At 51.4% G+C, this 15,512-nt stretch overlaps 1 protein-coding gene across 10 annotated transcripts in view; it reads right to left on the reverse strand.

The window, feature by feature from the left end:
* Window positions 1-1,460: 1,460 nt before the first annotated feature.
* The window catches only part of KMT5B (lysine methyltransferase 5B), a 57,748-nt gene continuing 43,696 nt past the window's right edge, over window positions 1,461-15,512 (reverse strand). For 8 of the 10 annotated variants that reach the window (XM_045486092.1, XM_045486093.1, XM_045486095.1 and 5 more), the window contains 2 exons: window positions 12,505-12,701; window positions 1,461-5,764 (listed from right to left, as the gene is read on the reverse strand). In XM_045486092.1, the coding sequence (XP_045342048.1) occupies window positions 4,296-5,764; window positions 12,505-12,701 (1,666 nt within the window). In that variant the 3' untranslated portion in view covers window positions 1,461-4,295. Of the gene's footprint in view, window positions 5,765-11,237; window positions 12,209-12,504; window positions 12,702-15,512 lie in introns of those variants that run through there. The other 2 variants (XM_045486099.1, XM_045486100.1) reach the window with 1 other exon arrangement.

Consider the following 15,512-nt stretch of genomic DNA (forward strand, 5'->3'; position numbering starts at 1 on the left):
CCCGCCTCCCCACCCCCGGCACTACTACAAACGTTAAAGAAACGTCACCTCACTGCCGTCCCTCCGGATGGTGCCTCTCGGGGTCTCAGACCGGTCGCCCGTGTGCGCGTTGCCCGCCAGCCTTCTGGTGTGTGAGCAGACCCAGCGGGGCGGGTTGCCCCCAACAGGTGGAAGTCAGGATCTACTGAACTCAACAGAAAGACTCACAGATCTGACGAGGACCTGGTAACAGTCACTCGCCTTTTAAAGACCGTTGGCCCGAGGCCAGGGGCCGTCTGCCGTCCTCCAGGCTGGAAACTTTCCAGCTGTTTCCATGAACGTTAACTTACATCCCTGGGAGGCGCTGACGGTAAGAGGGGGCGGGGCGGCCCTGGTGGGAACCCCCTTCCCAATCCTGCCGGTCCACCCGCCCTGAGAGTCAAAATCCGCTCCCCCCCCCCCCCACCCCCCGTGCTGGGCCTCACCCCTAGCGGGTGCAAACTGTACCCGCACCCCCACGACACCGCTGAGGGAGAAGCCGGAGGCCGTGTCACCCTCCCTCGCAGGCCAGGGCCACGCTTACCACAACCCCGAGGGTGCAGAACTCCACTTGGCCCCGCGGCCAGCACAGCGGGGCGCATGCCAGTGACAGAGCTGGCATTCGAGGAACAGAAATCACGCCAGGGCCCTGGGCAGAGTGCTGCACGCCGGCTGGCCGCTGGGCAGGGGAAGGGACCCGTTTCAGAGACGAAAGCCGAGAGCGGACCCCAGGCCCGAGCACCCGCCCCGCCTGCCTGGCTCGCGCTGGCACCCGCAGACTCGCGGGCACTACAGAGAGGTCGGGGGCCCGCAGCCCGGTCGGGGCCACGCGGACGCCGCCTGGCTGCGCCGGCTCCGGCTCCTGGACTCGAGCCAGTGGGTCCCGTGTCCTCCTTCGACTAGGTTTTGCTACAGTAACTGGGAGAAGGCACCCAGGCCAGCTTTGCATGCCAGTCTTGTCCAGTTCAGCGAGGGGAGCGAGCGGGTCCTCGGGAGCCGAGTCTTGGCTCGAGGGCCGTGTGGTCTGAAAGGAGCCTCCCGGCCGAGATAAGGAGCCCTTTCCCCTAGTTGGTATTATTATCTATTCCGAGGGAGAGAGAGCCCGCGACTGGGAGAGGGGGAGAGAGAGAGGGAGACAGAGAATCCCAAGCAGGCTCCCGCACGGCCAGCGCAGAGCCCGACACGGGGCTCGAACCCACAAACGGCAAGGTCACGGGCTGGGCTCAAACCAAGCGTCGGACGCCCCACAGACGTAGCCACCCAGGCGCCCCCCCCATCTTTTACACTGAGGGGGCGTCAGAAGCAAACGGAGACCAGGGCTCAGAAAGACGCCACACTCGCAGACAGTGAAAGGCTTTACAAATTCTACTTTACGTGGAAACCTTCCGGAGAAAGTCAGCCCTCGGACCTTCTCCGTTCAGATACAGCGAACACCGGCCAAATTGTTTTAATTTCCGAATTTATTAAAATGATTAACCTCAATACTGCAAGTGCATGTACAAAATATTTGTAAAAAATGTCTTTAATGAAACGTTAAAGAACTTACCTCAAATGCTGAAAAAGTCCTTTTTTTTTTTCAATTCTTTCAGTACAAGGAATACATTGTATCTCAAAAGTATTACAACTCAGCAAAACAATTTAAGACAGTAATTTGAAAAACGATTGAAAATTGAAAACTTTACATGTATTTTTCTGATCGCTTCCTGATTCTTACACAACGCCAAAATCTGTTACGAATCATTGCATAAGCTCGAGCTAAAAGCCGTATTGAACGCAGCCCTCTTCCGAGTGGTCACCGGCGTGTGGCCCTGGCCAGGCCCCACAGTGAAGCTCTGAGCAGAGCCAGAGCGGCCCCGAGGCCCCGAACTTTAGAAACGGAAATGGGGTCTCCCCGGAGGGTGGCGGCCGCCACCGCTCAGACCCACGGGGAGGTCGGCCTCAGAAGACGAGGCCACCATCAAGTTAAAACAGACATAAATAAGTTACTAGAATGAAGCTGGAAAGTGGAGAAAGGCGGGAAACGGGGGACCTTGGGACTTCTTCCTTAAGATGGAAATTCCTGAAATGGCTGTTGTTGGTATCTCAAGAGGAGGTTTTGAGACTTAGTCTCCGAACCTCTTCGCAACGCTCCAAACTAAGGCGGGAGTGGCGGAGGCGGCCCACCGCTCTCTGGGACTTTCCAGACGCAGGGTCCGCGCCCGGCCGTCCTTAGTGGCGCGGGCCGCACGCCTCTCCTACGAGGGACAGCGCGAGGCCCGGACGTGGTCCCTAACGCGCTCCGCGTGCCTCGGGACAGGCCTCGGGGGGCCGCCCCGCGGGGCGAGGTGAAGGACGACACGCGGTGCAGAGGGGGTGTGAGCGCGTGCAAGTGTGCACACGCGTCCGCGGGATACCTGAGGGGCTAACGTGCACACGACAGACGGGAACGAGACGATGTAAGACCACCAAGCAAGTCCTTAAAGAACGTGAGGAGAAACCGAATTCTAAGTTTCAAACGCTTTTATGAGTATTATTAATTTCTGCTTGGAACCCGTTAGCGGTCGTTTTCAGGAACTCAAATGACGTCCCCAGAACCTGGAGGCTGGTAGGAATCCACCAGAAACAACAGAAAGCATTGAGGTTTTCTCCACTGGACTTTTCGTTACGGGCAGATTCCTTTTAATATTTTAAGACATGGGCTACTTTTCTACAGACACTACACAAATCCCCTAAATTGATTTTACTTCGGAACACGGTATTATCTGAAAGTACATGTACACATTTCCCAGAAATAAAGAGACCCCCTGGCGTGAAACACCTGCTACAGATGCATATTCCCAAATGCTTTGTCCGATGGTTTGTAAAATCATCCACAGAAACGAAAGGTTGGTTTTGAACATAAAGTAGGAATCAAAAATTTGCTCATTAAGTTACTTAAAATTAATTTCTCTTCTCAAAGTGCTTCAAAAAAAAAAAAAATTAAATCTGACTCCTCTTTCTGTTTAACTGATAACAGAGTCAAAAAAAAATCTTTGATATTTTCATACATAAACTAACATAAGCTGAGAACGCTCACTGATGCAGTGCTTAAAACTATATATTTTATACTTTCCTATTTTATTGGCATGAATATTTCTAAACTTAAAAACCTTCCTGGTAAGTTCTTTTAATTTCTTACGACAAAAATTTCTCACAACACACAAATATTTACAACATATACATGGTTTTCGGTTCTTTACATTGAATTTTCAGAGACAAACGTTTTTATAGGTTTTACCACAGAACAAAAGCTGTGACTCATGTTTTTATTTCATAAACTATTATAAGTTAAAGTGAATAGAGTTTTTAATATTCCTTGTAGCATTTTACAAGTGCAACAGAAATCTTGAAGACCCAAATTAAGAGAGCTGTAGTTCATTAGATAAATGTTGCTCGTTGTCATCACATTGTTCACAGCAAAGTTTTGAAAAAATAAGCACCAATCATTCTTGCAAAGAACAATTTTATCTAAAAGGATTGAAAAGTGTTAAATACAAGGTCTTTAATTTACATGTCAAGCAATAAATACGCCGCATCGAAGCCCAGCCCGCACACTGCCTACCCTCGTCCGTACACCGTACTGAAAAGTGAGCTGTACTTTTTACTTTCCTTTTTTCCCTTGTTTTTTACAAAAGAAGCCAATTCGACTCCCAACCGATGGTCTGCTCTTTTAACCAAGGCCACAAACAGCACACCCGGGCCCGCGAACAGTGTGAAACTGACAGAACTCCAAGGGGGAGACATCTAGCAAATAAATCAAGAAAGCCAAAGATCGTTGCTGGTGATATTAGCATATACTAGAAAACCTTAATATGCTGCTACTATGATTTGTTTTAAATTATTGTTTAGTCATATATTAAAGAGCCACTCGATGCTCTTGGTTAGAAAAAAAAAAAGAAAAGAAAAGAAAAGAAAGAAAGGAAAAAAGAGAAGTGTGTAGCCACATTGTTGTTTTCAACGTCCCGTGTGGAAAGTTGCTATCACTGTACAATTTTGCTTGAGCCTTTATTTTACAACGGGGCTTTTACCTCTAACTCGGAATTGCACGTACGAAGGCTGTTCAAAAAGTACAATAAAAATGTGCACAAATCAGACCTCGGCAGAGTCAGTATGCTGTACACTTTCTACAGTACGAGGCCGACAAGAGAGAAGGGCAAGTGCCGCCCCCACGAGGTCTCAGGCGAGCAGGAACCGACTGGAATTGTCGCCGATTCCTCTCAAGCAGGCTTCCCGGGCCGAGGAAGACCGAGACCGAGAGCTTACGCGTTGAGCCTCAAAGACTGATCTTCTCTCCTCCGGGAGGAAATGTCAATGTCTATGGAGTCCTTCCCGACGATGAGCCGCAGGCGCTTGGCGGGAGGGAGGGGAATGAAGTCGTCCTCCTCGTAGTCCTCGTCCTCCTCTTCGCCCTCCGAGGAGGAGGGCTCGTCCGTGCTCTCCTCGTCGTACTGACTGTAGTCGTCCACCTCCATGCGGGACTCGAGCAGGGACAGCGGGTCGCTGCAGCACACCCCGTTCTCGCGGAGCCCCTCCGCGTACGGCCCCCTACCTTCCTCGTCCCGCTTCAGCTGGATCTTTAGTTTTGTGGAACTGCCGCCTGATCCTGAGTTGAACCCATTATTGAGCTTTGCTACATAGAGATTGTTGTCGTTTTCGTGGTCTTTACTCAACTTGATGCTGATCTTCGAAGAATTCACTCCGTCGTTCTCTTGGTCGTTCGTCTTGCTGCTGCTGTCGTGCCGCCTGCGGAGAGTCAATTTGGGAATCCCGGAGTTGTTTTCCAGGATCAACTGTGCGTCATACCGTGTGATTCGCCTCTTCTTTTTACTTTTTGCAGTTCTGAAGCCGTCTTTTGTCTTGAAGCTCTCGGACGTCACAAGGGAAGCGTCGCCGGGCGAGGGAGCCCAGTCCGGGTAGGTCCCGGCCGTGGGCTCCGAGCCACCGCCCTCGCCCTGCTCCGGGTGGGACCCCAGCACCTCCGGCGCCACGCTGGCTTCCCCAGGGGAACCCTGGCCCGGAGCCGACTCCTCGGCTTTCGCCGGCTGTTTCACAAGTTTCCCCTGTCGGGATTTCTTCTTGGACGCGCCGCTGTCGCTCCTTTGACACCTGGCCTCCCCCTTCTGTGCGCTTCCGGGGCCCAGATCTTCCTCCCGCGGCGCGGGCGCTGGCTGCTCCTGGCTGTCCGGGCCCGGTTCGGTCAAGCTGCTCTTGTAGCCGTCCGCCGCATCCGGTTCCAGCTTGATGTCGGAAGCCTCCCTGGGATTCGCCCTCGTCCTCGCCGACCGCCGGGTGGGGTACGTGCCGGGGGCGCTGTCCCCGGGCGGCGGGGCGCCTCGCCCCGCGCTCGCTCTGTGCTCCCTGGCCGCGTGTCTGGTTAAGCACCCGCCAGCTGCTGTGGCTTGGACTGGTCCCTCTGGCTCCTTATCTTTTTTAATGGGTAAGTTTTTATACAGAACTACTTTGGGCTCTTTAAGTACTAAGTTTCCCATCTCGAGTTTTCTTGAAGCACTCTTTTGCTCCAGCCGTTTGCAATGATTTCTTAATTTTATCTTTGAAAGTAAAGGCTTTGCAGGCTTTTTCAGTTTCTTTGGTACCCTGGAATTATTTACATGAGTTAGCTTAGATGAGGTAGAGTTGGAAGAAGCTGGAATTCTTGACATAGATTGCCTTGTTAACGTTCTGCTCTGGCCGTTCTTTTTCACACCAACTGAAGATTTTCGGTTAGGAGCTGCAAGTTTAAAAAAAAAAAAAAAAAAAAAAAAAAAGGATGAAAAGCAGGCTTGGTAACGCAGGAGCGCTCAACACAACAATGCCCGACCCTGTCAGCTACGAAACGTTAGGCTTACACCGGCACGTGCCAGACGGACGCGTTCGCTCTCTGCCAGGCACACGGGCACCCCCTCTCTGCTCCCCTTTTACTCCCCGACTGCGGCCTCCGATTCATGGAGCATCTCTGCATTTCGCACAGCAAGGACCGGGATTTCACTCTGAGCTTGTCCACAATCTATCGTGATGCCTGTCCCAGCTAAGTGCTTCTTCTCCGGAGTTTGAAGCAAGCTTAGAGAAAGAGCGGTTTTTCTTTCACAAATTCTTAACACCCTCATTCAAAACAGGTTTCTGAAATCCATTCCTCAGGAAGTCAAAGTAAGCAGACCACTTGCTTTGTGATAGGGAATACAGAACGGAAATAGATTACTAATGAGCTCTAACGGACACATCCTATCACAATGGTTTCAAACAAGCAAGAGAGACCCTAAGAAGCACATATTGTGATTCCCGGCCGACACTGGCCCACAAAGAACCGCACCGCGCATTCTCCCTGTAACTCCGTGAGGACCAGCAGGCTTCCGAGGGCTGAAGAACTCACTTGGCCCCGTCCCTCCAGGGACTGCCCGCCGCCAACGATCAAACTCGGGAGGAAAGCAGCACGCTGCTAGCGAGGCTCTCGGGACCGAGGGAGATCCGATCCAACGTTCTCCAGACAAGGACACAAAGGCTGCGACGACCCTACTGGGAACGGCCACCCGCGGACCAACAGGAGAGTTGACCAGATTCTCAAAAGGCTTATGTGTGACTCGAGTTTAAGCTGCCCCCAGAGTTTCTTTCTGACCTTGCCACGGACCTCTGCTCATCTTTGTTCTTCTCTCCATTTACAGTTTGGACCTATGTGTGCAGTGTTTTACACGAGTCAATTTCTCAGTTATTTGGTGCCCCCACCGCCCACCTGAAAACCTTTCCCCCCCAACTACACTTTTCAGTCACTCACTACGGAGCCTGAGATGACCCAACTAACGATCCCCACTTCTCACCAGAGAACAGGGAGAGAGTAAAAACGACTGGGTAAACCCAGCACGCTGCCTAACGCTGCCGCCCACTCCATGCCCAAGGGTTGCCAGGGCGACTGTCCTGCCTTCCACGTGGCTGCACAAGTCACCATTAGTTTCCATTGAGACAGAAGAGCAAGGATGCATTACGAGCCATTTCCAAAAATATCAAACCACCGAGAACAGAAGGCTCTGTACTCGGGCAGGGTGTCTCATGAACTGCTCTGGGGCACCCAAACCCGCCGACTTCCCAGGGAGGAGATCCTCTGGCGAGAACGAGAACGTGCTCATCCACGTGGGCCACCACCAAGGCAGCCACTCGGTTTTAGACTTGGTAGGAGGAGTGGTTTGGATGCCGTCCAGTCGGAGAACAACTGAGGTGCATGAACTGGAATTATGCAAGTAGCCGGAAGTTGTTTTTTTAAGCAGAAGGATACGCAGGGCATTCTTTTGTTAAAGGATTTCTTTTACAAGACTTCCCACAAGGTAGACCGAGCAGACGTGCCTGTGGATGTAAATGCGTGGGAGCGTCCGCCACTTGGCCGTCTCCGACGTGCCGCGAGTCCTCTGCTCGGCCCACGACTCCTCGAGGGCCATCCTATGACCAAGCTTAGCTGTTCTCGCCTGATGTCCCCTTTTTCTGGCCTGTTCTCACTCTGCACCGCAATAACCCCTTCACGGTGCAAACGTGCACACCGCAGGCTTGGCGGCAGTCCCCCGCAGTCTGGGTCCAGCCTGTCCCTCTGAGGAGGCAGCCTCGGTCGGCCTTGGAAAACCTGCTTGTGAAATCCCGCGAACACCTTTCAGCCCTTTCCCCTTCTGCTTTCTCCGCAGAATGTGACACTGCTCACCGTTTTTCTTCCCAAAAACTCCCGTCCCGTTGGCTGCCCCCAACAGCACTCTCTCCTGGCCTTGCATCTGCCCCTTCAACTGCGCCCCTCAGGCCTCTGCTGTCCTAGACCCTCTGGAAACTACCCGCATTCGCCGGGTGGTAAGCACCCCCGCCCCATGGCTCTTACCACCGATGCCCTGGCAGCTCCCGAACCACTTTCTCTAGACTCTCTCCTAGATTACAGTTCCGGATCACCAAATACCCACTGGCATCTAGATGTTTCCGTGAGGATGGGCTCCTCACAGTCAACATGCCCAAACTGAACTCACCATCAAGCTTCGCGGCTGCTTCCCCTTCTAAATTCTCCATCCTGCTCAGGTCACCACCACCATCCACCCAGCTGCTCAAGCAGACACCGGGAGGTCCTCCTGGACTTCTGCTTTCCCTTGCTCACCCCATCAGCTGCCACATCCCTCCTGCGGGGCCCACTCTTGCCGCGACCCCCAAGCCATCTACCACCCTCTGCTCACGATCCCTTGCCTGAGCTGTGGCGGCGGTCTCCTACCTTTTCTCATCTCTCCCACTGCTTCCCGGACATTCCAGTCTCCACCGTGTGGCCAGAGTGGCCTTCCTAATATGACACGTCACTTCTGGGCTTTAAACTCATCAGTGATCTAATGCCCCAAGAATAAGTCCAAAACTTTAAACAATGGTCAGATCCCTCCTTCCCACCTTCTACTCCAGCCGTGATGCACTTGGGTTACTGGAGTCCTGCAGTCACCCCTGGATCTCCACTGACAAACTCCCTCTGCTCTGAACCTGCTTCGCTTGGCCAACCGCTCGTCCCCTTAAAGACTCAGCTTGGGAAATGCTTTGCTCAGGGAGCCTTTCCTGACTTTCTGGAGATGGCAGGTCAACCTTGCCGTGTATTTTCAGAGCACCTGAGAGTCTCCTGACTCTGGCTCTCATCTTAATCCACTAGAGGTGTCTCACTTTATGATGATTCCGAATCCACCCCTGCTTCCAACAGATTCTCTGCTTAGCTGGTGGCGGTGAACCACCCGACGGAGAGCGCTTTATTGTTTTTGTGTTCTCAACGGCACAAAATGGACCGTATGTGAGGCTACGTGTGACTTCAACACAGAGATCTCACGTCCACGTCCGCGTTCACGTATGTGTCGGCCTGGTCTTTTGTTTTAAAAGCATCATCTCATCAAAAGCCAAGCCAGAAGGGATGCTCATCAGGGCAAAGGGCAGAAAAGACACAGACAAGCTGGGCACGGGCGCCAAGGGCTCTTCACTCTCCCAAGCGGGTCCACCCTGTCGTCGGGGGCTCGAGGATGACAGCGGCGCAGGCGGGACAGACCGTCGGTACAATGCAGGCTAACGGGAGACTGTCCAGAGGGCTCGGACCGGCGGGCGTGAGCTACACCCCCTGCAGCTGCCCTACTCTCAGCGCCACGGGGGACTCTCTTGCCTGGAGGCGGGGACAAATCCCACATGCGTAAACCCAAGACAGTAATTTCAGGTGGAGACACACTTTCTCAGCAATTACTACATACTGGGTGCTGTGCAAAGTGGCCAAATTAGCGTGACCTCAATGCTAATACACATTCTCTGCAGTGAGTGCCACTGCACCTGCGTGAACTGCGCACAGGGACAAGCGTGCCCAAGACCGTCCACCTGGGAAGTGGAGGAGATGGGATCTGGACTAAGGCCTGTGGCTCCGGACCCGCCGTTATCGGTGCGGCCTTGAGGCGCACCACAGAGTCACGGTGCCAGCCCCAACTCCCGGGTAACGGTCGTCACAGCCATTCCGGGGGGGTCCTCCAAATCGTAAGGTAGCCCTGCGTGGGCGTCAACAATTACAGCCAGACACAAGAACGACAAGACGACATCAGAGCCTTCCGCGCGCTCGGGCCGTGCCCCGTACTGGAAAAGCCCGAGACGAGCGCTACCAGCGTGAACCGAGGGCCATCCGCAGCCTGGCATCTTCAGCACTTGAAGATCCAGAAAACCCTCAGTAAGACTTTAAAGGCTTCCGTTCCGGTTTGTCAGGCATCTTCCAACCTCACACGACCGACACAGACTGGCGTGGCTGCCCAGAACAGGGTGTCGGAAGGGCCTCTGAAGGAGCCCACAGGCTTAGCAGCAAAGAGCTTTCAGACCAGCAGCGATGTCCGTGCCAGCTGAGTTAGAGCGGGGCCCGATCCACCATCTCTAGGACAGGTGCTCCGGAGTTAGGATAAGCTTATGGCACTGGCCTCGTCTTCTGGGCCTCACCCCAACTTGTGACAGGACTCACATCCCCTTTCACAGCACTGACTATGGGGGCGGGGCGGGGGGGGGTGGCCTAGCCACGGAGGCACGAGAGGCCTAAAAAACCAGAATCTTCTAACAATGGCGTTATCATTCAGGCTTGTGGACCGAATTTTTGTGAAAGTGGATGTTGCTGTTTCCTGTCTCCAGACGCTAAAGCCAACAGTCAACTCGTGGCTCTCGAGACACCTTTCAAAAGAGAGTGCACAGAAGATTGTAATTTTTCTCCTGACTAGGCAGAAATGCTTCTTTAAAAAGAATACACAAGCTGTTCCAAGCAAGCAGTTCCGTGCCCCCTGAGTTCTCAGCAGACTGCAGGGAAGACTGGCAGCCGCACACGGAGAGGGCCCCCTGGGTCCACACGCGGCAATTACACCCACCTCCTCTGGGAGAGGCTTGGGCAGCTCGGGCTTTGCCGCCGGCTGTCATTTCAGAAAGTCTTTCTTTCAAGGGGGGGGGGGGGGGGATGATGGTTGAGACACGAACACCAAAAGAAATACCATCTGAGAGAATACCTGGGGGGGCTTGCAGGAATACTGCTGTGAATGTATCCTCGTGTGGGGTGGCCTCAGGGGTGACCGGTGCTAAGCCTCTGGCTCCTCCAGAGCACGGAGCCACGCCTGTCAACGCTAACACACGGCCCTCAAAGTTAGCTACCTCGACCCTCCTCCAAGTACTCGAAACCATCGTTCTGCAGAAAGGGAATTTGAACCAAGTCAGCCCTCTCTGCAAGCAGTCACTGGAAAGTAACGCATTTCTACTCGGTAATGCTGGGACCACAGCTCAAAGGGGTTACTTGTTCGCTCTGAACTCGAGCCATGGCATTTCTAGCGGGTTCTGCGTAACTACCTGTGTATCCGTCGTATCCCGGAGCTAAGGCGTAAGCTCCCTGACGGAGGGCCCAAGTCCCACACATCTCCGTATCTCTTCAACAACTAGCGGGCTTTTAAGAAGTATTTGGTTTACTAATAAATATTCCCTAGCTGGTCACATAGTCAGTACACTTCCAGACGCTGTCTATCTTACGCTCTTTTAGACTCTGTGGTGTACTGAGTTCAGTATGTATACAGTCGGCATAGAGCTAACGCCCCCCGTGTCACAGAGCCATTCGGTGTGGGCAGCGTGGTGGCCGTGGCCGCGCTCTTTAATGTTTCATGCACGAATTTCTAAACCGGGCTTCACAAGTCTCCAGTTTCACCAAGGAACCAGACTCCAAAAACAAAACATTGGTTATGTTCCATTTATTGTTAGAACCAACAGTCAACAGTGAATGACGGGCTAACTGCTTGCTCTCTCTCTGTTCACCTGGGACAGTAAGGGCTGGAGTGGGAACGCATCACTGCTCTTCCACTACCGGGCTTACACCCGGCCCCCGGCGGCAGGCAGGTGCAGGGTTCACGGCAGTGGCATTCACCATCGTGGGAGCTGCCGTCCCTCTGCTCCAGGGTTTTCTGCAGGGAAGGGGTGCACCTGTGCTGGGCTGAAAACATCCGAAGACGGGGAGAGGAGCCCAGAACAGCCAGACTTAAGAAGGCACAGAGGCGCTACCGAGTAGCCGTGGATACTCGGCGCGCCGAAACGGGCGTCCCTAGGGATCACGGAGTCAAAACTTTGAGACTTTGTTCCTGTCAGAAACCAGCAGACTAACGAGCCTACAGCTTTAGTGGCAAGGAGAGGAAACCGGTGTTACCCAGAGGAAACCGGCAGCCATGAAACTGGTTCCAGGACTTCAAAGCTCCACAGACACGACGCGTTTCCTTTTTGCCCGACTCGGCTTTCTTCGCTCTCTTTTCTTTATTCTCCGTTCTCTCTTTTTCCAGTCTGCATATGGTCTTGCCCCCTCGTACAACTGGCATCCTAAGGCTTGCTTCTTCTTCTCACCTCTCTCGCTGTTTTCAGTAGTGGCTAACACATGTCCTAGTATAGCAACCTTCGAAACGCTCCTCTCTCCCAACTGGTGAATTGGTTCAGTTCATTTTGAAAAGGGCAAGCAAGCAGTAAAAAGGTGGAGGCCTCGAGGCCAGAAGCTACGAACTGCCCAAGTTCGCGTCATGGGTGCTAACGGACCGGGGCTTGGCACGGGGACGCGTGCGCACCTCTACGCCTCTACCCAGTCCTCCGTCTTCCCGTAGGACCTATGCCATCATGACAGTCAAACTAACACCTTGAAAATGTGTCTCTCAAACACAGGACGACCCTGGAACACATGATGAAGAACGTAATATCCAGTTACCAGGTATTCAAGAAAAGCAGACAGTTCAGTCGGGGGCAGAGGACTGAATCTGGAGGTGGACACAGACTGCTTTTGTGCTCAGATCACGTCTAGAACCTTGCAGTGCTGCTGAAGCACACGAGTCCCAGGGTTTCTCTCAAGATTTAAAAGATCAAAACTACTGAAGTGAAGCACACTTTAGAAAGATAATTGTGTGAAAATACTTAAAAAAGAAAAAAAGAAAACCGAAGATATATGCTTATCAAATCTCCCTTACTTACTTGCATTGTTTTTTTCCTGAGTGGTATCTGCATCAGTGTTAGAGCTGACAGATTGACTGTCTGAGTTTTTGCTGCTGTCACCTAACTTTTTAAGCCTATTTAAGCGTTTATCTGTCTCTCTGAGTCCGTATTTGCTATTGATGACAGGAGCAGGTGCAGGCAGTCCCGCTCTGGATTTAAAAGCACCGGTTCCCCGTCTGAAAGAGAAAACAGCACAGGTTAAACAGCGTACCGACAGCAAGTTCAGCTGCTGACGGCTCAAGGCCACATCAAGTCAACAGTTGTGGTGTACCGATGAGGCCTCAGTCATCACTGGAAATGCACCCGGTCTAGGACTCGAGGAAGAATTAAAACTGTATATAAAATTAACACAAAAAAACCCTCTAGACGTAAAGTAACAAATTGTTGGACTACTGTCACTTCATTACTAACTGCCCATGAGAAACCACCAGGCCCTGTAGAAGTCCACGCGTAGGTGAAAAGAACTAATTCGTCAATTTCAAAACTGGTTAGTGCAATAGTCAGGTCTGCGTTGTGGCTTAAGTAACCCACCTGTTAATTAGATTCTAGCTCTGTTCTACACAATTTAACACTACAACACTGACATCAAGAATTAAGGGATTAGGGGTGCCTGGTTGAGCATCCGACTTCGGCTCAGGTCATGATCTCACGGGTCATGAGTTCGAGCCCCGCGTCGGGCTCTGTGCTGACAGGTCAGAGCCTGGAGCCTGCTTCGGATTCTGTGTCCACCCCCCCCCCGCCCCCGCCCCACCCCTGCTTGTGCTCTCTGTCTTTCAAAAATGAATAAACATAAAAAAAAAAAAAAAAAGAATTAAGGGATTAAAAAAAGAAACCAGAGAATTTCCATAAATTAAGCCATTACTTAAGAATTCAACATTAGATATAAAGAAACCTTAACTGGCATCCTGTATAAGGTGGCTACATTGTATCAGTGAAAATCTGACTTGTGGGACAATAAAAACTGTTTAATTTCTTTCAAGTTATTGAGATAACCACAATTAACAAAATATGACTAAATACAAGACGTCAGAAACTTGCTTTTACCACGGGGCAAGGATGATCTGTAGTCCACTCTAATAATAATTTATGTTTTTATGTAAGTTCTTCTGAAGTGAAGGTGCTCGCAGAGGCTCTGATCATTCTCAATTAGCCTAGCTTTGCAGACGTTAACTTGACTCGGTGTGTAATGGTACATTTCTACTCAGCTCTATTCAGAAGAATAAGTTAATGAGGTTATAAAAAAGCGCTACACATCACATGCAAAAAATGAGAAATTTGTTTGGGCCGAAACTGCCTTCCCGGAGTTGCCTCACTGCCTGCCCTCAGCTTGTTGAAGAAAAGCCATATAACCAACGCGGTTTCTGAACTCGCCGCACAACTGTGGGCACCCTCCAGCCTGGGAGAGATGCTGGCGCCTACAGGGTCCCTCCCTGCCGTCCTACGTCTCATTGCCAGGGGGCACACACCTAAACCTACTGCCAAAATGACTTCCGGCGAGCAAGGTAAGCATTCTTGCTTGTTTCACCTTTCTAGAACATATCTGGGATTCCATCTTCGTTAACACTTCTGTGAAAATCACGACAAGCTTATCGTGTGGCTGCCTCAGTGCTGTTTTTGGAAGGTGCATGAAAAATTGCGCTAAAACCTGTAGGTGATTGTCACCAAGGCAGGCAAGCAGTTCCCCTCCACTCCACACTTAAGTATGTGCAGAACAGAAAATAGGAAATGTCAAAGGCGATTTCATTTCATAGGGATTAAGGGAGTAATGCATTATTTTCAGACATTTCATGCCTTTTCCCCACAACTTTTAACATTTTTGGTTCCTTCCTAGAAAAATGGGCCATATTTAAAGTACACTTCACCACAAATGATCACGGTGGAATTATTTTATTTGGAAATCAGAGAGTTGTTTTTGTTGTTTGTTTTTTGTTTTCGTTACAACTCTACCATTCCCCTGCTGTCTACTTCCCTGACGTTTTCTTCCTAAGGAAGAAAGACCTGCTCCTTGCTGCCGTGACACGCAGAATGATGCTAGGACCTAAATCCACGAAGCACAAGTTGACAGCCAGCCAGCCCACACCCCCGGAGCCCCGAGGCACCGGCGGGGGACGGTCTGCCAGTGCGCTATCCTCCGCCACGGTCTCGCACACCGGTTTACACCGTTGGATCTTTTTAAGCAAACAAAACCGAAACAGGAGCACATCATCCATCTTACTCAGCAGTCGGCTTTGCCGTTACACAACGGACGGATAAATCTCAACTGAACGTGTGTGTTCTGAAGAGTGTACTTTTTCCACTGAAGAAACAATCCGTGATGGATTCGATCACTCCTCATTGCTGGTTCCTGGAACTTGCAGGGCGTCTTTGGGTTTGCCGGCCACCACGGACACTAACTGCTACACTGCTCTGAAACCAAATCCTTACTAACTACTGCTATTTCCACAGGCTAGATTCTTCTGCCCGGGACTGACTGCCAGCTAAAAGAGCGCGCTTATTTTTAACAACCACGGCCAGACAACTCACGTCACGCCTGCTAACAGTGTACGAGGGCCCGTTCCTCCACATCCTCACCAGCACTGTAAGGTACAACTCTGAAATTCCGCCGCTCTGACCGTGACAATGAATCCCTGGTTCCTGTCTCCATCGTCTGCTTTACGATCCTCGTTTCCTGTGTGGCATCCTCCTTACCCTGCCCTCTTCTCGGAGTCTGTCTCTTCCTTGTGAGCTTCTAGGAGCTTTTTATTATTAGGATTATTAACACTTTGCCAGATGGGTGCCGCTGCCTCTCTGGTTCATCATTTGACTTTGATTTTGACCAAACGTGTTCGTATTCACCATTTCTTGTCTTCTTTTACATACAACATTTCCACTACTCCAACGTTAGACAGACAGCCTCCTCGATTTTTTCTAATCATTTTGCACTGTATTTTAAAATTTAAATCTTTAATCCACCTTGAATTTGGCTTCTCTTCCAGATGCATAATGAA

Source organism: Leopardus geoffroyi, chromosome D1 (assembly GCF_018350155.1).
Source record: "Leopardus geoffroyi isolate Oge1 chromosome D1, O.geoffroyi_Oge1_pat1.0, whole genome shotgun sequence".
Taxonomy (NCBI): domain Eukaryota; kingdom Metazoa; phylum Chordata; class Mammalia; order Carnivora; family Felidae; genus Leopardus; species Leopardus geoffroyi.